The sequence below is a fragment of the Ambystoma mexicanum genome, chromosome 12 (assembly GCF_040938575.1).
Source record: "Ambystoma mexicanum isolate Mex_15411 chromosome 12, UKY_AmexF1_1, whole genome shotgun sequence".
Taxonomy (NCBI): Eukaryota; Metazoa; Chordata; class Amphibia; order Caudata; family Ambystomatidae; genus Ambystoma; species Ambystoma mexicanum.
The window spans coordinates 802545858-802573624 of record NC_090936.1 but is presented as its reverse complement, the minus strand read 5'-3'; the positions used below and the strand labels follow the sequence as shown (position 1 = coordinate 802573624).

Sequence of the window (27767 nt, the reverse complement as noted above, 5' to 3'; positions counted from 1 at the left end):
GCGGGGAACAGAGTAGGAAGGAAGGGAGCAATGTGAAACACATTTTTCAATGGTTGCAGTCAGTCTTCTTGACAGCAAATTGAGTAAAAGCAGATTTCAGTTTAGCTCTAACTGCTACCGAGTGATAAAATGGAGAAGCATGCTTTAACTTCACAAAGAACCGTTACGGAATGGTGAAAATGGTTGCAAAAAGTAGTGGAGAAATAAAAGTCATGGAACAACGCTCCTGACCGTTCCCACTCACTTCGACCACTGAGTATTGTGTCACTGTGCCATGTGAGGCATTTCTATCCATTATCTGTGGTGTTCACTGTTGTGTTTGTTGTTGCGTGTACACAGAAGGGCTATTTAGTACTAGCGGCTGTCCATGCTGGGGTGTCTGAGTGGGTACTACTCCATAGGCAGTGTCCCATTCTGCTGTGGATAGGTGGCCGAGGCGATCATTCCAACCGATAAAATGTGCTCCATTATGATTGTCATCGCCCATCTGTACCTGTGGATATCCTGCCCTTTTCCAAATGTCACCTGCTTTATCTCCTAATACTGAGGCAAACAGCTTTTCATGATTCCTACGGCTAGTGTGATGCCTGCTGCCTGTTTCTTGAGCACATATATTCACGTACCTGCTCCTGCAGTGAGCAAGGGCAGTGCCTTGATCAAATTATTTCTATACATATGTGGCCAGGTCACATAGTACACTGTGCCTGGACCATTATGCAACAATGGAAAATGTGTTCCCACCTGGTATTGGTAATTTTCTCCCCCCTCACTTCCCTTTTACCACTGCTATGTGACCTGGTTGTGCTTTCATCCTTGGGCCTCACAAACTCTTTTGGGTGGCACCTCGTCCCCCTGCTCCTCATCTGTATGACATTCCTCCTCTTTTGCTACTCCTGCATCAGCATTTAACCAGATTGACTCATAATCTTAACTTCCTTTTTGTGGTGATTCTCCTCAATACCCATCATCACTCCACCCAGCATCCTCTGCTTCAATGTGCACATGCCTAATCACAGTACTATTGATCATAAATAAAATATCCCCTGCTCACTATTCATCAGTACATATTGGCGCTCTTTACCCCTCTCCACTATCTGACCTTACTTGAGCCAGCTCTGCCTATGTCTGTCGATGCCCTGTTTCTAAATCTTTGTGTCCTATTCTCTGCCTCCATAACTAATGGATTGCGTGTAGCATTCATTTCTAGGGCCAGTGGAACATTGTCATATGTTGCAGGCACTGACTGTCGTGGGGCTGTGTGGGGTGCATTTTCTTGGTCAGTATAACCTGCTGCTACTTGCATTGGGTAGCATCCCTGTAGGGGCAGCGGGACTGTGGGGGTGGGGCCATGGGGACTAGAGGGCTGTGGGAGTTTCAGTGGTGTCACCAGACTCAAAAGCTATGCTAGGCATGGGGTTGACACAGGGTGCTTGTAATACAATTTCTCCCCTTTCAAAATCCTCAGGAACATCTTACAAATCCTCTACCATCATTTATAACTTCAAAACTCCAAAACCCCTTTCCTATTTCTCAACTTCTTCCCATTATACTTTGCTGCCAAATATCTGTACATGTGGCTCATGACATCATTATTATACATTCCTTCTGTGGACCATTTCTTGTACACCCCTCCTCATGCCAGAAACCCACTTTTTGATGTAGAAGTAGGGGGGGGGGGTTGTTCTTGGCTATCTTGCTTTTTGGTTTCAAACTATTTGCTGCAATATGATTTTGCTTTTATTTGTGAAAGTGGCTTGTTTTCATTCAAATTCTAGTATACATGTATTACATTTGGGGCTCGCGGACAAACCAAGGCCCAACTGGAGCCACTGTAATCACAGCACAAGCGACCCAACTCTATCAACCAGGACCCCACAGGGGGCAACACACCAGTACCAATAGCGTTGATAAAGACCTCCCGGTCAAGACACGTGTCGGCTGACACCAAGAGGAACCAAGAGCCCCAAATGTAATACATGTATACTAGAATTTGAATGAGAATAAACCACTTTCACAAATAAAATCAAAATCATATCGCAGCAAATAGTGTGGAAGAATACTTTCTTTGAAACCAAAAATCAAGATAACCAGGAACACCCCCCCACCTTCTACTAAATAAGGTGTATTGGCTAAACCTTAAACAGTTACCTGTGATCTTGCAACCTGCTTGCCTACCCCAATGCACAAGGAACAACAGAACCCAGCAAGGTCATTTCTAAATCTAGAGCCAACTACGTTTCCACCCTTTGATATATTTAATAATTTTCTCCCTGTACAGCAGGAGGCGGTACACATATATTCAAGTGGGATGAGAGAACCCATTATTAAGTCTAGTTCAACCTTATCACAATCCTTTGCTTTTTAAACACTGATCCAGTGGTGCCGATCTTCCTGCACCCTCCCAACACCGCCCACTGTCTTTACCTCCCCTGTTTCTCCCAACACACCACACACTTAATAACCTACACAACTTCTCACACCACAATAATAACCACTCTGCATCACAACATGCCTCACACTCCCTTTTGTCTAGCAGAGGTAACCAAGGTGCTCCATTTAATGGACCTTACCTATTATTTTATTCTGCAACACTGTCTTTCTTCCACAATCTGAGAAGTTCCTGTTGACTCTTTCTTCAACATAATATTTGGCATGACGTCACCTAATGTATAACCAATATATGTACCATGTGGCTTTTCACACTCCATACATTCACCAGCGAATCACTCCACACATACCCACTCTCCCCTTATTGTTTTCTCCTGCAAATGTGCATTTACATCTAGCCTTCTCTTGAGCCGTGTGCTGCCAATGGACTGCAAAATCTGGGAACAGCACTCCACTCCAAAGAGCAGGCAGGCCTCCTGACAATATGGCACCTGTGAATCTCTTCAAGTCATGCATGGGGACTGGTTGCTGCAGATGCACATCTCACCCAAGGATGCACGGCTGGGACACTCCCAACCTCACGGAGAGTCTCGGATCATGTTGGGGTCACCAAATTTAAAGGAAGGCAACCCAAAAACCACCCGTAAAAAAGAATTCAAGAAGGCCAAACAATCACTGCACCTCTTTGGTACATACCTGTAATACACATACATGTTGCAGAAACAATGGTGCCCATTGTTGTCATGAAACTCTATGCTAATTGGTAGACAAAGTAGAGGCACTATTTGAAGGCCACTGCTTTGGTTTGCCCCACCTTTAAAGATAGTGTTGCTAGTGATCAAAATTAGATCACTATTCCTAAACTGACTTTAAAACATACAGTGTCAGAAATAGAGTGCACTTGCCATATCGAAATCACCCCCAGGTTATTGCATTGCAAGGTGCTTTGAAGTCCACAAAGACACTGTAAAGACATTTGTTGTGGCAGGGTAGATCTTAGAAATATGATGGTTGATTTCATCAAAATAATTACCTACAGGATTTATTTCCAGAGAGACATTTCAAGTCTACCATGGTAGGGCATTGCATTGGTAAACCACAGAGGGTAGATAGCAGGAGTCCATACCCACCATCAACCATTGACAAAAAGGAACATTTTTTAAACAAATGGCTACAGTACAAGAAATAAACAAGGACCACAGGTGTCTACATTGGAAAGATCGATGGTTTTTGGATTAACAAGTGATTTAAGTAGGGGGAGACACCACACCCAATAGCAAGGGAAACTCACAGGACACATGGACATGTGTTGCTCAAATGCCTACCTTTATAAACTATTGCTTTATTATTCTTGTTGTTTACTATCTTACTGAAGAAAAGTTTAAGCCATTATACCCACCTTACCTTGAGAAAAGGAATAAACGTATAAGTCAAACCTGCATCTCGTGATCGATTGCAGTTTTTGAAGAGGTGGTTCATGACACCCACTAAAGTAAACAAAGGGTATCAATGCACAAACCTGCAAATATCTGCTTCCCAAACCATGCTGGCTATATGTAAAAAACATGTCTTGGGGTATGGGGGTAGAGCTCTTCACCAACATTGCTCCTCCCCCTGAAAATTATTTTGAAATCTCATCCATTGAGAACCTGATCTGCGACTGATCCATTCAATCTGTGACTACTGAACTACTGATCTCCTGCTGGGAAGATCTGCTTTTCCTTTTCCACTCACCTCCATCTTGTTTATCTTTTAGTATTGCCCATTTAGTATGATGTCCTTATTAGGTAGTAAGCAGGGATTTTTTTTTTTACAACTTTATCTTTGTTACTTAGCAACACATCAAATCACATAGATGGTATCTTTACTGAGCTTGTAGTTACAGATCCATAGACATATACTATGAGATACATTCCACCGGCCCACCCCAGTCTATTATTACGAAAATTCTAGCTTCCCAAAAAATACCTGATGTTGAGATACATATTCAGCATTATTATTCAGCTATGCACCATGATCACGAAAATGTGGGTTATTTAAGCCAAGGTTTTTGAAGGCGAACCATATATCTTTGGGCCTGGAGGATGTAGGCGCTGGTAGTCTACAAGCCCCTTCCATTTTATACTATACAATATCTTGCATCGACTTCCTGATCGTTGATGAAGGGGCATGTTTCAATTTTTGTAATATTCAGCGTTTGGCCACCAAGAAACATAACTTAAGTAATTTCTGCATTCTGTGCGGTATCCCTTCATACTGACCAAACATTCATACAAGGAAAAACCGGTACCACCAGCACCTTTCCCAGTATTTTACACATCCCTTGCCAGTACACAACCAGTCTGTGTCACTTCCATAACATATGTATATAATGTGCAGCCTCGGTTCCACATCTAGGACATCTACAACTATGCTTCTCTTCAAATGTCCTCATCCTGGCCAGAGTATAATGCCATCTGTTAAGCATTTCCATCTGAATTAGTTTGAACTTGGAGTTTAGGGATACTTTCCTAGTAAGGGAAACACATAGATCTTCACGTGTCATCAGATATTTCCATATCTAATCCCCAGCCCACGTTGTGTGAATTCGACTTGGCATTTCAGGTGTTTGGTCCATTACCAGTTTATACAGTTTGGCTGTTATATGCCTGTCCCCTCCCACAATTAGTACATATGATAAGCATGGGTCCATTTGGGGTTCAACTAGGAACTTCTCCCATCTAGTTTGGAAGGAGTACCACAGCCTGTAGTATTGTAAAAGTCAGAGTGTATCTTGATGTATGTCAGGAATAGCTTCCAGGATGGTTATAAGGTTCCAGTTAATGTATGCATCCCCTAGCCCCTGGTATTGCAAGCGGCTCCAATGTTGGATGCTATTGTCACCCTCAGTAAGCGATTCCTCAATAGAGGGAACTCTCTGCAATAGGGATGTGCCACCTTCATTATTTTTGTCTGTGAGTTCTGACCATTTCATCTGGACTGCTATAGAGTGCCACATGAATTTTAAAAGGAGAGAATCTAGATCGTAAAAAAATAATTCTACCCAGCCAAATTGGGATGTTTTGAAATGTATAAAGTAATTTTGCAGGGCCACCATTTTGAGTACAGAGATACTTTTATTCCCGTCTCGAGCCCATGTGAAGTCCAGTGTATTTTGTGGACAACGGGTGTTAACTGTCAGCGAAAATAGTTCTGATTTTGATGGGTTAATGTGCAGTCATGAGTTTCTACCAAATTCGGTCACGTCTTGCATAATGGGTTCAATGTTCACGTCATGTTGCCGAACAAATAGGATGTCATCCACGTGAAGTGAGATTATATTTGCGTGCCCATTTATTATAATCCCACGTCTAGAATGTTTCTGTCTAACCACGTCTGCCAGGGGCTCAATTACGATAGGAAATAAAAGTGAACATAGGGGGCAGCCCTATAGTGTACCCCTGCCTATAGTAATCATCCCGGAGAGTTTGCGATTCATTAAGATTTTTGACTCTGGAGATGTGTATAACAGTCGAACAAACGAGACAAGTTTTGGTACAAATGTGCATTGTTCAAGCACACTATAGAGAAATTGACAGGATACAGAGCTGAATGCCTTTTGTGCATCTAGCGTAACAGCAAATGCATGCATTTTGGGGTCAATTTGGGTCCGCACATTAAATAATCTTCTCATATTATGACTAGTAGATCTCCAGGGAAGAGCTCCTGCTTGATCCGAATGTGTTATATGTGCCATATATGGCATTTGCTTATTGGCTAACACTAAAGCATACATTTCAACATCCATATTAATAACTGATAGTGGTCTATATAAACCACATATTTCTGCTGGTTTATTCAGTTTTGGCAGTACCATAATAATAGCTTCACACATAGACGAGGACAATATTTCTGTCTCTAGTGCTTCGTCCCATACTGACAGTAGTTGTTTACTAAGTATGACTTTATTTGGTTATATATTTCTGCCCCAATGCCATCGGATCCTGGTGCTTTACCTCCAGGGAGGTTTTCAATGACCTTCATAATCTCTTCCGTGGTCAGTGGGCTATCCAGTAATTGCATTGTCTCTGCAGAGAGTTGAGTTAGGGTATCTGCTCTAGATACACAAGATATACTAGAATATCTATATGTGAGCCTTCACAGTTCTGAGAGTAGAGATTGCTATATTACACCTCAAAGAACATATTAATACCAGTCATGGAATAGATCACTTAACCCCTATCATCCTGAATGCCGGAGATACGATTAGTGCATCTATTTTGTCCCATTATTTCAGCCAAAGTCCTCCTTGGCCTCTCGCCCTCACCATAACTTTGAGCTGCCGTAGGTACTACAAATTATTGTATCTCCCTGTCAGCCTTTTCACGAAATGTCTCAGTGGCTGCATCAATTTATTTCAGTATTTCAGGGGTATCTGTAATATTGTATAACATCTTCATCCTCTTTATGTTCTTTTCATTAATATCCCTACATATTATTTTCAAGACCACAAATTTCATCTACATGGCAATGCCACGAACATAGCCTTTGAATGCCTGCCAAAGAGTCCCTTTACCATTCTTTTGTGCCCTTATTTAATTTAAAAAAATCACATATAGTGTCCCTTATGGTAGAGGCAAAGACCGGGTCTTGTAATGCTAGAGGCTTGAATCTCCAATTTGTGTATGGTTCTACTATTTTTTCAATACAATTTGTACAATGACAGGAGAATAGTCAGAGTAGGTTTTGAGGAGTATGTCTGCAGAGGTCACTTCATTCGTGAAATTGTGGGAGAAAAGCCATAGATACATTCTAGAAGCTGAGTCATGTACCGACGAGTAACATGTAAATTCTCTGGTCTCAGGTTGCAGTGCCCTCCAGGCGTCTATCAGATTCAAGTTTGGCATGCCTTTCAATAGGTCTGCACCATTCTGGATACATGCCTGTGTTTATCACTAGTGCAGTCCATCCCCAGGTTGTATTATAGCTTTAAAATCACCTCCGGCTCCCATAGTATTGGAACCATCAGGAATCCATCTATTGAGTCAAGAATATCCATCCGTGCCTCTAATATTCCAAATCATGCATATCACTTCTTGGAGAACAATGCACACAAGTGAATAGGTTCAAGAACACTATTGCTCATACACACGAGATCCCACAATTTTTTGTGTAAACTCTGCCGTTTCTTCAATGAGACAATACTCATAGAGGTTATATCGTAGAGAAAAAAAATCTCTCAGACACAATTATTTTATATATTGGAACTGTGTGAGTGGTATACATAAAAACACAATTCCAGGGAGAAACAGACATCAAAATGGTTTCTTGGACCACAACAGAACAAACAAGAATATGTTTTCAACACACTGTATCAAGGCGTTTTTCAGGCAAAAATAAAGACAGTGTGTGTATAACAAACCCAATCTGTGTGGGGGTTTGTCAAAAATGCACAATTCAATGGTGTGAAGTTACAAAACAAGGTTCATAAAACAACATAAAACATTTGCAAGGACACAAAAGAGAAATGTGCATGTGTGGACAGCAATATATGTGCTGTAGTTTCAGGGAAATAGTGCATTTCGGCCATTTGGAGTTGAGCTAGATGAGCCTCATCATTCATATGGCCATCATCAGGACGGGATCTGTGTGAAATGACATCTGTGCTGCAGGGGAGGGAGACCACAATCAGACGGGTGTATGAGCAAAATGATTTAAAAATAATAAATCAGAGGTATTGTGTAATCAATGTGATTAGAAAACACACAGCTTACCTATGGGGTAAATTCACAGGCACTGTATAAGAGATCCGCTAGCCGCGTTGGCTGGTCTCTAGCTAATCCTGTTATACAAAACAGAACAAGTACTATTGGTGGGGAGTTGAAAAACCCTCCAGTGTCATGTACATAATAGTTATAAAAGTACATGCTTTGTTGAATGTAAATGAGTTTTACCTCTCACCGGCAAAATCCAGGTAAGAAGGTCAAGGAGTGCTCTCTCAAGAAACAACAATCCGCCGTTAGGTGCAGGGCTAAAAGATAAATATAAAGTAACAATGAGAGTCCAGAACTACAGGATCATCGTTTTAGTCTAAGCTGGGGACCGTAGAAGTAGAATTACCTTGGATCGTGTATCAGGCAGAACTGGTAGTCTGCAGGACTGTTTCAGCGCAGGTGATATTCGAGTTCTTCACATTATGTTTTACTGTTGACAGAGTTTTCATGATACTTGCCAGTTCCCCCTTCATGCCATTAGTCTCATCTTCCACCAAGATCACCCTGCTTTTTCTCCAAGTTAGTGTTTGTGGCAGAGATGTCGGTTGTAATGTCATCCAATTTAGGGCCTGATTCATGGCATGTTTGCACGGTTCAAAGTGACTTTGCATTGCTGAAAAGTGACTTTGCACTGCTGACACAAAACCTGATTCATGGAACTGTGCAAAGTGTAATTTTGCAGTGCAAAGTCAGTGCGAAGTCAGGTTGTACTGACTTTGCACTGACTTTGGAATGCAGAAATACACTTTGCACAGTTCCACGAATCAGGGTTTGTGTTGGAAATGCAAAGTCACTTTGAACCGTGCACAAATTCCATGAATCAGGCCCCTGGTTTTTATTGATCTAAACCCTTCTTTCATTCTGGCCATAATTAGTTGAAGTTCTGTAGGAGCAGGTGGGGAACGTGTGTCTTCATTATTAGGAACTGGGCCTTGTGCCTTCGGAGTGGCTTTAGTAAAGGGATCCATGCTGCCTTGCTTCTTTTAGGACCCTTTTGTCATCTGGAAAAGTATTATTTCCTTATTATTTGCTTAGTTCGTTTAAGAATCACAATGTTGAAGTCAACTAGCTCCTATCAGTTGGTTACCTGCCGTAAGGGTACAGGGTCTACACTGTACCCACCAGGATGTAAAGAGGGCGCTCCCCCTTGTACTATTTGCAGACTTCGCAGTGAGTATAACAAACGTTGAAACTCCACCTCATATATTGAGAGAATGGAGTCGTTCGGGAGTTCCGCCTCACCAGTGATCAGCGCAATGGCAGGTGAGAAGCCCCTACACCCCAGATCCACCGTGGGTCTGTAGATTTAAGAAACAGGTATATTAATTTATTCAGCCTTGTAGCGGCGTGCCACCATCAGTGTCTAGGAAAGACACTGATCCAGATTCCTGCAGGTGGGAGGTGATGTTCCCGCCAGGTTTGACCTGGCGGGTTTAATACCACCCACCTGCAGGCGGCCGAGGAAACACCGGCAGCATTACGAGATGCTGCCGGTGTTTCCATGATCCCCATTCCCATTGAGTCCAATAGGACTCAATGGGAATGGGGATTAACACCATTCCGCCTCAGTGATTCCTGGGAAACCGGGGTTGTAATGCCCCGGTAATTCCGGGAATCCCGGAGGCGGAATGGTAATACGAGTCCGGCGGTAACCAGGCAGTTTTACCGCCTCGGTTACCGCCGGACTCCAAATGAGGCCCAATGTGTTTCAAAGCGCTTCAAGGCAAGGGACGGAACAAGGGAAAATGCATAGACATTCTTACAGGCCATGAACAATAAGAATGTGAAATTAACTATCATACTTGGCCTGGCGACATTTCAGATAGTGGAAGAGCTAAGACATAGATAAGGAAGGGAGGGCGAGAGTGGGAAGGAAATGGAAACAAACAGGCGACCTCTGTAATAGGCCTGACGACATTTCTGGTAGAGCCGAAGATTAACAAAAGATGAGGGAGAGGGGTGAAGAAAGGGAGGGGAGGAATAAAACAAGCGACTAACGTACTAGGCCTGATAACATTTCAGACAGTGCTGCAGTCGGGGGTAGAAAACAACTAGAGGAGGGGGAAGAGACAAACAAGTTTGCTATAATACTAGGTCAAGGACAATTCTGATAGAGTAAGTACATAGAAGAAAGTAAGGAGAGGCGGGGAGGAGATAGGAGAAGGTAGAAGGGGAGAGTAGGAGAGAACAGATAGTGAGCAGTGAAAAAGTAGAGAAGCATGAGGGAAGAGTGAATACAAGTCAGTGGTAACACATAATGTTGCGAGATAACAGCAAATACAAGCCAGGATTCAAGATGAAAATGGAAACAGCATGATTCAGGGCTACCATGAGTACAAGAGAGTTGAGAGAGGGTGTTGCACCGTGAGTCAATGAAGTCCATAAAAGTAAAATCCGAACATTGGCAAAAGGCGTTGATGGTGAAACCAGAATGTATCAGGACAAACTCCTGCAGCGGTAGGATACAGAGGGGGCAGGAATGGAGTGGGGGCAGGGGATGCAGTGTAAAAGAATCAAGCAAAACAGGCAACTCCTGTATGCGATAAGGGGGGGGAGGGGCACAACGAAACATCAAGGGGGACCAGAGGTGGGGATGGTCTGTGGGGACAGAGGGAGTAAACACAAGTTGGTGCATGCTTACCCACTGTCTGTGCATGGGTTCGGGCCATAGGTCCTTCTGGTCCGAACAGGGCCAAACATGAATTGCCCTTTTCTTTGTCTGCCCTTCACTTTGGACGCCCGGGTGAACATGCCCTTGATCTAAGAGTTAAGAGCAAAAGGAAGAGGCAGGGCTAAGAAGGTGGGTGGGGCTTAGGATAGGTGACCTAGATCCACTTGCACCTGCTCCCCATCTGCAAAGGATCTGCAAAGGAAAAGAGGCTGGAGGGCTGCTTACGTGGGGAAAAGAGAGGCAACCAGGAACGCACGAGGTGGGCGGGGCTAAGGCAATAAGAGCAGCAACCAGGAAGGCATCAGATGGGTGGGGCTTAGGCCAGGTGTGTTAGATCCACTTGCACCTGCTCCCCATCTGAAAAGTAAAAGAGGCTGGAGGGCTGCGTAAGTAGGGAAAAAGAGCAGTAACCAGGAAGGCACCAGGTGGGCGGGGCTATGGCCAAAAGAGTGGCAACCAGGAAGGCATCAGGTGGGTCGGGGCTTAGGCCAGGTGACCTAGATCCACTTGCACCTACTCCCCATCCTCAAAGGAAAAGAGGTTGGAGGCCTGCTTGAGTAGGGAAAAAGTGCAGAAACCAGGAAGGCACCAGGTGGTTGGGGCTAAGGCCAAAAGAGTGGCACACAGGAAGGCATCTGCCTTGTGATTGTTTGTGAAAAATCCCATTTTCACTGTTACAGTTGCATTATTATCTGAAAACGGGTCACCCTGAACCTTTGTAGCCATAACTCCATCTTTCTCCCTTTTATTTATGAGAATGTCAGACATGGAAGGAACACTTGATTTTAAAATAAGGTTCATTTCATACACCTCTCATCTTTGCAAGCCAATTAATTAGCACTAGTGCAAAATCTACCTAAGTGCAATAACTGATTCTTGTAATTAATGTTTTGCCTTAACACTAGTGCCAGTACTAGAGCAAACATTGCCCTGGTGCAAAAATGCACTCCAAGAATTTCTTTTGCAATGTGCTCATGTTTACCTTAATGGGAACAGCATGTTGACTAGGGGAAGGTTGCTGTAATACCACCAATAATCCCATTTCAGAAAGACCAAAAAGATGAACGGTCAAAGTCATTCTTCTTCTTTATGGTCTTCTTTATGCCTGTTTTATATTGTGGAAGACGATTTCCTATGTGTCAAGTCTCTGGTTGGTATATGTTCATGCACTTCATAAATGTGGTTGCCTTGTGTTAAGAAACAGACACTTTTCTATGTGTTTACCAGAGATCGTTTTTGAAGCAACCTCGTGGAGTTTGAAAAAAGACAATATTGTATAATTTGGGCATGGCCAAAATGACAAGAAATCACACAAATGTATTATATTTATATCAAATTTACTGGAACCCTGTGCATGAAATTAGTCAACAATTGAGAATTGCTTACGATGATTGTTAAGTACCAGATATATAATTGTTTTATTTCATGCTATAAAGGTCAGCATTGCAAAAGACATTTCCTAACATTATTTAGTTATGTTTTTGCAATTAGGATATTTTTTAGGATTTTAGTTTTTTGAGATTTTTTCTAAAGCAACATTCATGTTTTTTGCTTCACAACTGGAACAACCCATTACCCCTTTTCTACAGAAAGTGTCATGCACAGCACAGACAGAAGGATCCAAATGATGAACTGTGTGCTCATCAGTCAGTTCGTTGACATTAAATATTCCTAGGAAAAGAGTGTTGTTGGTTATTTGCCCATTGTCCTATCCATTCAATATTTTTGATTTGTTTATTTGGAGTCATGTGAAATGTTTTCTGAAAATTCGATTTGGTATTGTTTTCAACATTACAGAAAAGAAGTTCCTCCTGCAATTTCTTAAATATGCATTATGCAATGTTTTGTTTTTAAAAAATGCTATGCATTTTTGTTTGCTGTAGGGCAGGGGTCTTCAACCTGTGTCTCTACATATATTTAGAAGTGCGACTTCCCTGGTGCCTCATGAGTGACTTTGCTGAGTAGGAATGATGGCGTCAGGGGAGTTGCTAGGTCTGGAAAAGACCCGGGGCTACACTGATGTCGGAAATGTTGGGACTGGGGGCTAGCTAGTCTTTTGGCTGTAGCTCCTGAGATTCTATCCGGGGCTACAACCAAAAGATCAGGGGCTATAGCCCCCTTAGCCCCCCCTAGCAACGCCCCTGGATGGTGGGACTTATAGTCCAAAACATCTGGCGAGTAATAGGTTGCATACCCTGATGCCAAGAAGTAAATACATTCAGGACTTCATGATTTCCACAATTACTTAAACTGAATATCAGTTAATATTTTTCCTTAGTTATCAGTCTTTCTGAAATCCTGACTGCATTTTACTTTTAGGGCATCTGAAACCCAGCTTTAAGATGTTAATACATGCAACAGTTAATGTTTTTTCAAATCTACTTTTATAATAAGAATATGCTCCTACATGCGTTACATTAAGTCTCTCTTCCTGTTTTGCAGATAGTTGCTCTGAGAGAACAAAATGCACACATTCAAAGAAAGATGGTATCTGGCGAAGGTCCAGAGGAGGAGCAAATGGATGGGCTGGAACCAGGGCAAAAGATTCATGACAAGGTACTGCCATCTTACAGCGTTCACTCAGTATGGGTTCTAAACTCCCCTGATATGGTCATGCTGCGATCCTTTTATTTGTATGTAAATTTCATTATACCTCGAGAATAATTAAATCACACACATATTCTAGGTGCTACAGTATGTTAGAATCTGTGGCGGGGAAGGGCTGTCGGGTGCAAAAAGGATTTCATGAATATGATCACCCAATGAGAGTCATCAACTCTAAAAGGACAATAGCAACTTAATGAAGCAACCACCTGGTCCGATAAAGCAAGACACCATGCAGAAGCCCACGCCCATGAAGCGGGTAAATATGACATTGTATCAACAATGAATCCCACTGATTTTTAAATACTTGGGACACATGTTCTCCCTTCCAACCAAAAAAGGATTTCCTGGTAAGTTTCATGGCACGTTTGTGACAAGTCCTGCTGGGTGGTGAAAGGGCACTGGAAGCAAAGCATGACTGGGGCAGCCTCGTTTCTTGGTCTGTGGCCTGACAGTCGCACACTCTTCACCTGGGAGTCATTCAATGTACAGGAGGACCTCTTGGGATGAGGATGAGTATGTGAGACCAGGTTTCATGGATGCCATGGATTTTAATGATCCTTACCTTAATTATATGTCTCAAGAGTTACTTTGAACCCATAACAAGGTGCAAACCTTTTGCACCCGACAGTCCTTCCCCGCCACAGATTCTAATGCACCTTTAATTCTGATTTACATAACTTTAATGCCTTTGCACGGGGGGGCTTTTTATTTTCATTATATGTGCTACATGTACTTAGCTCTTGTTGGGTGGAAGGGTTAGCCATGCCCAATGCTGTGCTTTGAGTTGTTGTCTCATGTTCTCTGCTTTTGCCTGACCATTCCTCTAGTAGCTTGCAACCTCGGCTCCATGTGATTATTCTTCATGTTAAAGACCGCACATCAAAAAGACTGACTTTTTTTGTCTGATTTTATGCTGCCTTTTAAACACATAATAATTACTATTTAGGGGGGGTTTGACTCCCCAAGTCACCCTTTCCTATGGCAAATCACACACAGACACACACACGCAAAGTCTTTTCCGAACACGAGCGAACACATTCATGATTGCCCCCTCCTATCTACGCCACTCACATTCCCCTCAACATTCACACAGATACAGACACACACATATACTTACCCTCAACCCCCACAACTTCTGTCTTCCAGCGTGGCCCGGCTTCTCCTGTAAACCCCTGCATGCACTCTTGTGCGACAGGCGTGTGACAGTTCAATTTAGAAAGACCGCTCAGAGCGGTCTCTGAGCGGTCTTTCTAAATCAATTTCTTTTTTTGGTAAAACTAAAGAGTGATTTTGCCTCTATACCACAACCGCCATATATACAAGTCACCATTGTGTGATTTACTTGCGCTAGAAATCCTAATGCCCATTCATCTTTATAGAGGTATTTGTAGCAATACTCAATGAAAAAAGTGGTTCATTGAAATTGTCAAGCACTGTTTGGTAGATCCATCTGAATACACACGGGGCAGTAGCTAAATGTAAAATGCAGTGGAAGATCAACAAACCCTGTCTTTCCTTCAGAGAATCAATGAAACCCAGCTGAGGGCCAAAGAGGGTACGTAGGCTGCTGGCTGTACATGGTTCTTGGCTGCACTATTTGAGCAGTGTCTGAATTAGCAAGCTTTGGGCATTCTAATATGTAATATGCAATCTCCCTTCATTTGTGATCTACAGGCTGCTGGTGTGGCCACTGTCACCGTCAGAGGTCTCATCCCATAAGAAGTTACCTATTTTCAGACGAAGTATCAGAATACATTCTGCTTTTCAATATTCTCTCAGTATCAATCTACAACCTTTATATTTCTACATGCATGTGTATTCTGCACGAATTAATCACTCCACGATCTCCCTACAAAACTGATTAAGAATGACATTTGACATGCTTATGATGGGGAGTGAGCGAACCCAGTTCATTGGCCATTGCCCGGTTGAAGTGGGAATAAGAATCGAATGCTAAAGGAACTGCTGACAGATTCCAAAGGCACACCATGGATATGACTTTTGTCAAGGTCCAACAGAGTCAGAGAAAATCCATGTTAATGGATGCTCACCAAGTTCCTGATTAACTGCAATATCTAAAGATGTCATATTTCGGCTGATGTCATTTGTTCTCCAATCCCAGCCCTTTAGAACCTCAATCAGGTTTCCTTGACAACCACTATACACAATATTACTGTGATGGTTTATTGTGTTCAAAGTTATCATATATGAATGACCCGAAAAACCTGGAGTTATTCTGTCCTCGAGGGTCTGGTTTGGAGATGCCTGTTAGGCAAGACTGTCATACTGTGTGAGGTTTGCAATCCTTGAAGATGGCCTGACATCAAAGGGCCTAAATCTTGTGCTCCAGGTGCAAAATTAACGTAAATATTTTCAATGGATCTGGGCATCAATGGTTCTTAGAAACACCAAAAGAAATCCACCTCCTTTGATAGTGAACAATTGAGTGTGAGGCTTCCCTTTAAACTGACGAGGAGGAACAGTCATGAACAATGTATAATTTAAATGCAATTAAAAAATAAAGTGAAACCTGAAATGTACAGGTACATTAAAAACATACATTTATTTTATTGTAGTAAAATGTAGTAAATGTACTAAATGGTAAATGAAAGCTTGGCTTGATGGGGGAGGGGGGTAAAGGAATAGTAAACAGGACTACATGTCTTACCACTGTTCTCTTTGAGGGCTCCACCAGACAGGGCTTATGTGAACAAAGGCTTGCAGTAGAGCAATATGGCCATGGTGAATGTTCTGCTTCAGAAAACCCAAGTACTGGGTCTTATCATCACACAGTAGATGGAAGGTTGGATGTTTCACGTTGGGGACTAGAGGGTTAAGCTTGGTCTTGGATGAGGGCCCAATCGAACAGGTCGATTCTTGCAACAACTTGAGGGTAAGGCTAATGCCATCATGCAGATGGAGCATGCATCTGGACAAAGTGAGGGTTACACTGGCCAGGTACAGTGGCGCCCTTGCAAGGTTCACTAGAGAACAGGGCGATGGTGCAGTCCGTGTTTCCCTGGAGGCCTATAAAGCCCATGGGGCAGGAAGGTATTAGCTCCTTAGTCATTGTAGAAAACAAGTACCTTAATGATATCCTGGGGCTACCATCCTCTATGCCCAATTTACCAGTACTCTTGGAAACAGGGATGCCGAGTATTGAACATACTTGTCAAGATCTGCCTGTTTTTTACTGGGCTCGGTTATGGTCAAATCACACCCTACTACAGTATAACGATGCTCTGATGGATGTGATTAACCAAGCAGGGGGCTATCCTTAGCATGAGTCAGGCAAGCCAAAGAAATGTTAAGTCATGTGGGTCTTGGGGGTATTGGGCTAATCCAAGCCCCATGTATGATGTATCCAAGGCAATGATCAAGGTGGCAGCCATGGACAAGATTTTGTGAGACAACCGCCTTACGGCCGCAGGTTCGGCAGTCTTAACACAATACTGCAGTATAAAGGCAACTGAGGGTTACAAAGAGTATTTAGATTATGTAAACATGAAATATGAAAGATCTGTGTTCATTAAGCTGTGTATACGGATCTTGCCAACTGCAAGCCTTCGCCATAAATGGAATAATAAAGTACCTGCTGTGTGTCCATTGTGTCGTAACATGAATGAGAATATGGACTACTTCATGATGATATGCCCATGAGTCAACAATACCTGAAGCCAATATTTTGGCACAAGGTTGCTGGGTGCCAGACAAGACCTTGCCAGTCCGTCTGAACTCTGGCGATGTGCTTGCAGTGTATGCCACTTCTAAATATGTTGTGTGGGCTTGGAGATTAAAAGCCAAAAAGATGCTGGTGCACTGACGAGGATGCTGGGTCTAGATACTTTATGAGATTGTCTTACTGAACAGTTTTATGTAGTCTTTATTGTTATTCTTTCTCTGTGCATTGTTTTAAAAGGTTATGATGAATGTTGGTTTTGTGACATGTTAAATGACAGCATAACTTTCAATGTGGTCAGTGACGCAGAAAAGTGCCTGAACATGACTCGGGGCCTCATTACGACCCTGGCGTTAACCAATGGTGCTATTAGCGCCATGGTTAACGCCAGTAACTTACTGAATCCGCCATTGTAAAATGGGGAATTACTACCCCATTCCAAGGTTGGCGGGGCGGTAATTCCCCATTTACCATTGTCCCTTCCCCATTCCCATTTTTGCCCCAAAGGGCTCAATGGGAACGGGTAAGGCGGTAATTACGGTACCGCAAATTCCGGAACCGTAATTACCTTCAAGGTCCCTTTGCGGGTCCCTACTTTAACGACTGGTACAGACCAGCCGTTAAGGTCGGGAGCCGCAAAGGGACCTTGTAGTAAGGCGTTAAGGGGTTAACGGCGCTGCAACCTTTTACGGGTGCCGTTAACCCCTTAACGCCTGGGTCGTAATGAGGCCCACATATTAATGTGTGGCTTCTGAAACTATGGAAGATGCCATTGACCTTTGCCGTGGCTGTGGATGCTGTCCATAGTAGAGGGAAGGTTTGATGGAGATTACCTCCAACATGACTTCAGATGTGGTGAAGATGTATAAAGGATAACTTTTACAGCTTAGTAGGGTCTACAGGTGAGACATGCACCTGGCATGTGATGTGCCAAACATGGTTTTCGTTTGTATGACCTAGTCCACAAGCCACTGGCCAACTGGCTAAAGGATGCCGTTATCTGTGTCACTCAGCCCAAGTGGAATGTGTTCCCTTGGCTAAACACTGTGAGCGTGTGTGTGGGGGGGAGTAGCAGTTTCCTGGCTTCATTCTCAAGCTTTTTTCTGTGTTTGGAGGAAACCCAATCTGAGATGTGTGTCTAAAACGGGATGATCAGGAGAAGCACACAGGCATGCCCTTGCTCTCACAAATCCACACAAATTCACATGCTATGCCTTTACCACACATATGGATCCTGCCATCAATCGCACTGTTATAGGACTTATAAAACAGCCGGTAGAGACAAACAAGGCAAAAGGCTGTCGGTCAGCACAACTAGCACAGATAACCCATTGATTGATAGAGATAAACACATGGATGTATTTCCCTTCAGGTACAGTAGGACACTATAAACATGATTTGTTGTCCTATCATTCTGATAATTGCTTTCATTCCAGAAGCAATCAAGTAAGAGCCCTCCTCTTTGAATAGGAGAGCTGCTTCCACAAAAGTAAAAGCAAAAACGTAAAGTCTACATCAACAATGTGTGAGTGGTATTTGTGTGGAGTGTGATATCCTCCAGTTCACAGTGATTGAGTTAAAGTTGTGCTCTGGATGTGGCACAAGCCCATGACAGCGTAAGTACCAATACACCTGATGACAGGATGACTTCAAAGTCTACTTTAATTGGGCCGTCTTGCTGTATGGATTCATGAGGTTTTGTAGCACTGTTAATATCACGTTTTCCGGTTGAACAATACGAGGTATGACTTGGCCATGTCAGGACACAAGCAGTCACCTACAGGCCAAAGGCAGATCCCTGCAGCTAGGGTTTAACTCCCAGAGAAAGCGGGTCAGACTAATGCAACTTAGGGATTACGCACGTGTGGTGAATGGCTCTCATCAACATGTCTAAGGGGTGGGTGAAAAGCTCTTACTAGACGGCTACAAACACTATTCATGCCACACTATTCGGATATGGATGCAGCTGTGCAAACACAGCAAGCCATCACAATCCCACTGCAAGAGCGTTGTGTGACCCACTTCTCCATCACTTTAGCATTACACGGCTTTTGTTGCATTTAAAAAGGGAATGTGGCTGCCTTGGTAATGTGAACATCTGAATAGGATAATGATGGTGTATTCACAGCACATCACATTGCATTGCACAGAATTATGTCCACATTAACACCGACATCATCATCGTAAGCTTTGTTTCGGCAACTCCCATAAGGTGCTACAAAAGCGAGGAGACAAACTAAATTCATAATTCCATAAATTAGAATTCATCAGAAAACAAACAACTGCAAATTACAGAAAATTGCCACAACAAACACATCAATATTCCTAATAAAATACCACTGCACATGCATTATTAAAAGAACACTAATACATTAATAACATCAGATTATCACAAGAACGTTAACATTTGATTACACTTTAAAATGCTTCTTCCTTCTACACCAAGCACTAGCACTAAAAAAGCTTGTAGTTAGAAAAGCTTGTAACAGACGAAACACTTTTTTTTATCTGCAAACCGTGATCTTGCAAAAGTCCAGCGCTCCCATCAATGTAGTGATCTTGCAATGTCTCAGCAAAGGAATTAACAGTTTGCACCCAAGATCTATCAAACAGGTACACAAAATAGGAAATTGAACTCATCCTCATTGTAATGGTTACACATGAGCATAGCTGTGTACCATCTGGTGTCCAAGAATGGACGAATGCCTTAAAGGTTATTGAATGTTGAGTCTCGGTTTCATGTAAAGATTCCTACCCAAAGCAGTGACGCCAATTGAGATGACTTTTGTAGCCCAATAAAAAACGTTACACAGAGCTATTTGGCTATTATTGGCTCTGTTAAGGGCATCTATCAGGGCCCAATCCCAATAGGTATTTTTGAGTAGATCCATACGCCTTCGAGGTATTAGTTCTGGATGATTCCATAAGTTGCTCATTCAAATTGTGTTCAGAATTCTTTTCATGTGTACATACCATGGCCATGTGTATGCACTATTGCATTTTACCACATCGGGCATTACAGCTTTCAAGGCACTCAGCTGAAGGTTGCACCATAACTTAATTCAAAGTAATACTGGTTTTAATTGGGCTACATACTCAATTCCCCTCTGCCCAAGTTCAATATTTACAGCTATGTTTTGGTGAAACCTGGGGTATGGCCAAAACGCTTTCGTACAATTTGTTCTCAATAAGACAGTTGGTTGGCCTACTTGTATCCCCAAACTTCATCTCCGTATTTAGGTCTTAACCTTATAAACCTTGAGGGTTTGGCGATGCCATCCTTCCTCCGGGACAATTAGAGAGGTTTAGGGTAGGTACAGTCGTCTCCTCTTTATCTACATGCGTTTGGCAATTTGTTAGCTCCAGTTACCCTTTTTGCTGAATCAAATGCCCAGATAGTCAAAATGATCAAAGCATGCTATTGCAACACCATTCAATTACAGATGTATGTTAGGTAATTTTTCTTTTGCTGCACTTCATATTCTTGGTCCTAGATGTGTTCATTACAATGGGGGTCATTATGAATTTGGTACCCCCCCAGATACCACCAAACTGGATTTCCATTACAACCACTTCATCTGGCGGAATTACTGCCAGATTACAAGTGGTGGTGGCAGAGTAACGCCCCATTTTTCGCAGTCCACAGCACTCAGTGGGCTTTTTCAGCAGAATTCCTGTGGAGAAAATTCTGCTGCTGTAATTCGGCCAGAAATGGGCAGAAAGTCAGCAGATTTACCTCCAGCTCATGGCTGTAGGTGAATCCTCCAACTTTCCACCCACTTCATAGTTGGGCGGTGCAGGAATGAAGTTATATATGTTAATACTGCTAATTTCTCCCAAATCCCCCACCTGTAATGAGGCCCATTGAATATCTTTCACATTACACAAATTTACAAATGAATTACAAACGTTTTGAAGACCCATAGTTGTAGTGGATAAGAGGGCAGTGTCCTCTGCAAACAGAAGTATACTAAGTTTCTCACCATCTAATATAGGTCCATCTACAGCCTGCAAAAGCAGGTGATTTGCAATATTATTAATAAACAGAGAGAATAACATAGTGACTTGGTAACTGGAAGCAATCCAGTTCTTTCACCTCTCTGCCCCATCTCACTGTTGCCACATTATTTATATGATGAGACCTGATGGCACTGATTAGCTGGATTCTAACTCTAAGGATGCCAGTGCTGCCCATAAAGAATATTTATTGATATTATCAAAGTCTTCCTTAACGTCAATACAAATAAGATATACTTGCATACCCTTCCGTTCCACATATCTATCCTTACAAAATCTAGCCTAGACATAGCTCAGTATATAATGTTCATTTGGCTAACTAGTTAACTGAGTACCTAAAACTTTGACCTATACCTTTCCGAGGCCATCCAACAGAGACATAGGTCTACAGTTAAATAATTCATTAGAATCAGACATTTTTTAAAAAAAGTTGGTGCAATGTTCACTGTTCACCATGCTCTTGGATGATTAAAATTAATCTTAATTGATTCATATTTTGACCAAAACTGAAACCCATTTAGTAGGGTCTTTTAAAAAAAGATAAATTGGGAGGTAATCGGGAACTTCATCTGTCCTGCTCTTTTGCCTAGAATAGGGCAAGCTCTAAATTGTTTGTAATATTGCATGATGAAAGTAGGGCAATGGTTTCAGGTGTGCATGTATCAGAGGTGTAATCATTATATAAGCTTTTAAAGTGCTGTGATATATATTGAGGGTTCACTTGAAGACCTTATAGAACTCCTGATTTTCCAGGAAGCATTCTGATTTAGAGGTTTAGTGTTCCCTGAAACTCCCCCCAATGCCTGATAGCAGGTTATCTTTTCTTTACTTTATTTCCTTGTAATCATTTCTGAGTTACCTAATATAAAGGCCATCAAAATCACCTTTATGTTTTACTGGCTTGTGTAGGTCCAATTTGATTATTCTGCAGTCACCATCATACCAAGTTACAAATACCCTATATTATTTATCACAAACCGTTTTAGCTTTTTCACCAACATTTCATTAAACTCTGCACCTCCCAGATGTGTTGTGCTCCCCTCCAATAGGTAATCATGCAACACAACATATTGCCTAATAGAAATGGGGTAATATAAACCCCAAGTCATTGAACTGACTAAATCAGCACAGCCCTTGGTTGTTTCGTAGCTATCGAATTTTAGTGTTAAAATCAATTGGTCATGGTCACTTTCTGCATGTTCAGTCACACGCAGTTCCCTAATCAATGCCCAATTCAATATGTCAACAGCAATATAATCAATCTGGCTCGAGATATTCCTCCATTTGTACGTGGAAGTAGCTGGAACATCTCCCAGCATTTGACCTGTACACACTCTCATGCCTGATTTGGCAAGTATAGACTCCAATACTGTGGCATATTTGTGTAGATGTCTAATAGGCTTAGTGTGCAACACCGGGATCCCCCTTGCTTCACCCGCTTCCAATATTTCTGTTAGCAAACTACTGGGTTGGTATAGGACATTAAAACTCCCCAACATTAATCTTGACACACAATTAGGATTCATGTTCATATTTGTAACCCATTTTTCCAAACAAAGGATGGCCGACTTCGAAGATGGGCTTTGGTGAGGGCCTGCATACACTCTCAAAAGAAACAGTGTAATAACTGCCTGCAATACAAGTTGGAAAAGTTGGATATCTGCCTTATTACTATAGATAACATTTCCTGCATTGAGATCTGTCTTTACGTAGGTCAAAAACCAACCTTTCGCTGACCCATCTCCCTTGTTTGGAGGAACAGCAAAGTTTTCATACACGCTTTTATTAAAAGCATGCAGTGTACAAGTCTTCTGGCATTTAATTATATAGCTTTCAACCAAAAAATGTTGGCAATCAGTATTACACCATGTAGACCTTGTACCTGAGTTATTCCATGACACAATACACACATTACAAAGAGAGTAATTGCTTGTCCTGGCTTGGTTGTCTGAACAGGAGGAGGGCTAGGGGAAATGCCACGTTAATCTAAATCAATCATGTCTCCTATTGAAGCATCGGGAGGCTTGTTTCCTATGTTATAGCAAATGTGGACCCCGCCTTTGGCATCCAAATATTGTATCGTGTGCTAAAATATAAGTGGTTGCAAAATTGAATACTTGATTCTCTCGGGAGAGGTTCCAAATTCTAGGGCAAGTAAACCCTCATAAACATCCCTATGCAGGAAGCCCAGCTCTTTCAAGTCAAATTTTGGGTAATTATGATCACAATTCTTCTGGCAGAGGTGACATCACTAGCAAGCTGCCGACATGTAACCTCTGACGTGCCTTATCCAGCTCCTATGCTTGTTTATTGGGGACAGCCCATTTTGGATAAGCTCTGGTTTATTTTTTGGGGGACACAACGATCATTTAAACAATAATTCTATGTTGCATTTTTAAAAAGATCATTCCTAATCTGTTTGGATGTATGTTGCTGCTTAGTACCACTAGACAACGTCCCCGTTCTTGCTATATGTTGGGTCCAGAACTCGGAGGAACTTTTAGGTTGTACTAGCAGTTTCTTGGCCGCTTGTCCCGAAATGACTGTCAATAACATGGCGAGAAAATTATCTTTTTGATTGGAAAGAACCATTTATTCAGTGCATTCTGCGAAAAATGTCAGTCTTTAATTTTCACACATACTCTTGTGCCAAGGATCACATGGGTTGGTAGAGGAACAGCTACAGTTTACTGTTGCTGTAGAGGCCCTTGTTTATTAAGTTCCCTACAGAAAAATGGGGGCTGATGTAGGGATTATTAGTACACAAATGTAAACTGTGCACTAATTGTAGCAGCATCACTGACTTCTGTAGGACGTTGTGTGTACCCCTTTAGAAATGATGCTGATGTGGCAGCATGTGTGAGGTGTGTGCCTAAGTAATGATGTAAGGGATTGAGGGTAAACTAAAGACGGGGTGATTTGGGATTTAGCGTAGTGTAGGGTGCTACCAATCTTAACACGACTAAACGCTAACACGATGAATGACTAATCTTAACAAGATATAGGGCCTCATTACACGGACGGCGGTAAGGGTTAACGGTCACCGTTAATGGTACCGGTGACCATTAACCCTTACCGCCTTACTACGAGGTCCCTTCGCGGGTTGGAGACTTTAACGCCTGCTTTTTGCAGGAGTTAAAAACCAACCCGCAAAGGGACCAGGGAGCTAATTACGGTACCGCAATTTGCAGTGCCGTAATTAGCATCTTCCCCATTCCCATTATGCCCTATGGGGCAAAAATGGGAATGGGGAAGGGCAATGGGGGAAGGGGGAATTACCGCCCCACCAACCTTGGAATAGGGCAGTAATTCCCCTTTCCTCCAAGGCGGTGCCGGTATTTTACCGGCATGGACCAAGGTGCTACCACCGCCGTCCGTGTAATGAGGCCCATAGTAGTAATAATTAATATGAGAGTGGGTTTGCTTAGACCATAGATCTTTTGCAGAATGGGTGTGAATGAAGTCACACCATAATGTTGGCCTAGAAAGTAAGGATTGATTGGATAATTGGATGTTGGGTGGAAGGACAATATATGGCTCTTGGGCTGCCCTGCTAGACTGGTAGAAGCCTTCCCTGGGACTGCCTGTTTTGGGTAGACACATGGGGGGACCTGAATGAATGGAGAGAGGCGTCAAATCATATCCTGTGTTGTGGGCGTTTGGTGTTGGTTGTGTGTCACAATGCCTGTGGTCTGCCTGAGCCAGCCCTGATTGAAACTGACATGAATTCAGTGTGTGCTCTGAAAGGCTGGGCGTTACCCTCAATGCACATTCCCTGTTATGGGTGTCTGTTTTTGGGTGAATGGCCTGAATGCCTGTGAACCTGATCAGATGCTGGCGGATGAATGTACTCTTGTGTGATTGGCTGGCTGAGTGTAGCTCAGCCTGAGTGAATTGGGGACATATGTCTATAACAAGGGACCCCTCACTTACCTTTGTATTAGAAGCTGAAGTCAGAAGCCAGAAGAAGAAACCTGGAGAATTCTTAAAGCATGTATCCTGAATGCAGCTGGAGGTAGAAGTCTGCAGATGCAAGTCTTCAACAAGTCCAAAGGCTGCTGTGCTGATTCAATGACTGACCATAGAGGACCTGAAGGGGCAACCACTTCCGGTAACGACAAGGGGAAATCGTGCAACTGCCAAAGTGTCCTGGAAGCCATTCCTATGTGTTGTCCTCCAGAGGTATCTTTATGTGTCCTTAAGAGGAGTGTCGGGACATCTTGAGCACATGATGTCCACCAGCATCATCATCATCCAGGGTGCGGAGGTTGTTTGTGAACGCTTGAAGCCAGATAGCTGTGTATCACCCATAAGAGGGGTTACCCTGGCATAGTGCTGCCTGATGCCCATGGCTTGACAAGTTCTGATAAACAGAAGATATGTTCAAGGGGCACTGCAACCACAACACCTGTCCACTTTACCACAGCTGAAGAGGTCCGATGTCACTGCCAGCAGAGAATTGCCCGCTGGTTGATTTCCCACCATTCCAAAATGAAGATTGAGTTCTGAAGGTCCAGAACTGGTGGCAGCCCATAGAGAAGTCCAGTGCTCAAGTACAAGTCACCAGAAGCCATCCTATCATCTGTGCTGCGGCTGCAGCACTGAGGAACCAAAAGGGTGGCCAACTGTAAAATTCCAAAACCCCACACCTACTTCTGTCATTGCACCAGTTACCGGCAAAGGTCAGCAGCAAAAGCCAAAGGACTCCTTCTAACCCCCAAAGCCTTGTCGAGGACCACAGCAATGTTCACCTTCGTGGGACATCCACAGCCAGCGTAACAACCCGACCAATGAGAACCCTGGGACAGACCTCCACTGCTGCCTTTCCGACACTGCTTGGTTCCCTTCTCCTGTTCGACACCGATGACCTAGTGCCTCCTTCTTCCAGAGGCGGTCCATCCTCAAGGGGCATCGCTGAGTAAAACCAAGAGCCTCCACCACTTCACCCTGCAGGGCACCAAAGGTACTGTGACGAGGAAGAGCGTCTTCCATCCTCAGGGCTTATCCAAGGGTACTAAGGTCATCTTGGACCCTGTTCTCCTGTGGCTTCCCAGGTATTTTGGGGTGGTGGAATCTGTAGAATCAAACACAGACAATTACTGACATATAATGACTGGGCATTGCTTTAAAAACAAAGTGCAACCTACCTTTGTATTACAGGTTGCCCAGGTGGGGGGATCCTCACACAGTATTGCATTTGTATTCCCAAAGAAAGCATTCTGCCAATGATCTAAGTATTACCTGCATTTCTGCTTTAATGTCTATGAGGTTAAACCATGCCTAATCATGTTAATGTTTTTTAATAACTGCAGTTGGTGCATTATAACTGAATCTAATGGTAACTGGGGTACCACATAGGGCTGCATATATTTTAACCATTTGATTAGATTTCTAAGTACAAGGTGAGTATTATTTATTTGCATATATCCTCCTGACCATTTAGCCTTTAATAAAATAACAGTTTTAGCAGATAACATAGTGTGTGGACATTCCATTGTGGAGGGCTTGGGGATTGACTGTATGTAAAAACCAGCCTGCATCACCTCCCTTGATTGTCAGCTTTGGCAGCTCGTCCATTCATTCCAATTGAAAGCCTGGGCTGGGGTGCCATTGTGCCTCTTCCCCAATCACATAGAGGGTAGTAGAACAGGCGCCTTTCTTCAGTCTTTACATGTCAGCATCCACTTTTTGTTCTGGGTGGCAATAAAAGCACCAGAGCAAGTCAATAGCCTCATCTGAGGTGGTCTTCTCTCCAGAAACACCCTTAAAGTACCTCACAGGTTCTAGGAATAACCATAGAGGACTTTCTAGCACCGAATCCCTTCAACACCAGAGTTTAAACTATTAATGGTTTCGGGGATGTTCAAAAGGATTTTTAGATACTACAGTAAAACATTTTTAAAAAAGCATGTTGGGATCTTGGAGAAAGGATGATTTAATGCAGTCCACTTCATGGATTGCATCACACAGGCTTCTACAGAAGAGCATACTATGTGGACAGGCGACTATTGGTCTGTCTCAAACATGCTGTTCATTACCCAGGTGTGTACCTTCAGATATAGCCTGAAAGTAAATGGGGTCTTACCGGAGGTTCAGTTTTGTTAATAAATTATTTGTATGACTTACAGCTTTTTTTGGCAAGTTGTGGAGAGCGATTTGTCAGACACTTCTGCTAAGGGCAAATATAACCTGATTGACTGGGCCACACCTCTTCCACATAGTGGCAAGGTAACATTACCTTGACATAGGCCTAATGCATTGTGCTGAGCAAACCATGCAGTACACACAATTCTATTCATGATGTTTTGCCATAGTTTGATGGCAGTGCATTAAAAACTGTTTTACATGGCAGTAAAACTGCATTTCCATTCATCGGTTAAGTAGATTGTTCCCAGTTGTTAGTCTTTATACCACACCAATAATTATACAAATGTCCCTATTTATTTATACATATGATGGTCTCAAACCAACACTCTTTAAATACAGATGATGCCATCAAGGTTTGTAATTTCAGTCGATATTTCATGGCCACTTTGACCCTGAGTGAGGCCCCTTTGTATTGTCTAGTGGCCACTGTCTGATTTATTTCTTTTATCATCTCACCGATAGGCCTGTGGCAAAAATGCCTGCACCTCTCGATGTTGTGGTGTCT

At 42.7% G+C, this 27767-nt stretch overlaps 1 protein-coding gene across 3 annotated transcripts in view; it reads left to right on the top strand.

Moving 5' to 3' along the window:
* PPFIA2 (PTPRF interacting protein alpha 2) overlaps nucleotides 1-27767 on the top strand; it is a 2558488-nt gene that overhangs the window by 1485104 nt on the left and 1045617 nt on the right. For all 3 annotated transcript variants that reach the window (XM_069629312.1, XM_069629311.1, XM_069629313.1), the window contains one exon: nucleotides 13255-13368. In XM_069629312.1, the coding sequence (XP_069485413.1) occupies nucleotides 13255-13368 (114 nt within the window). The remainder of the gene's footprint in view (nucleotides 1-13254; nucleotides 13369-27767) is intronic.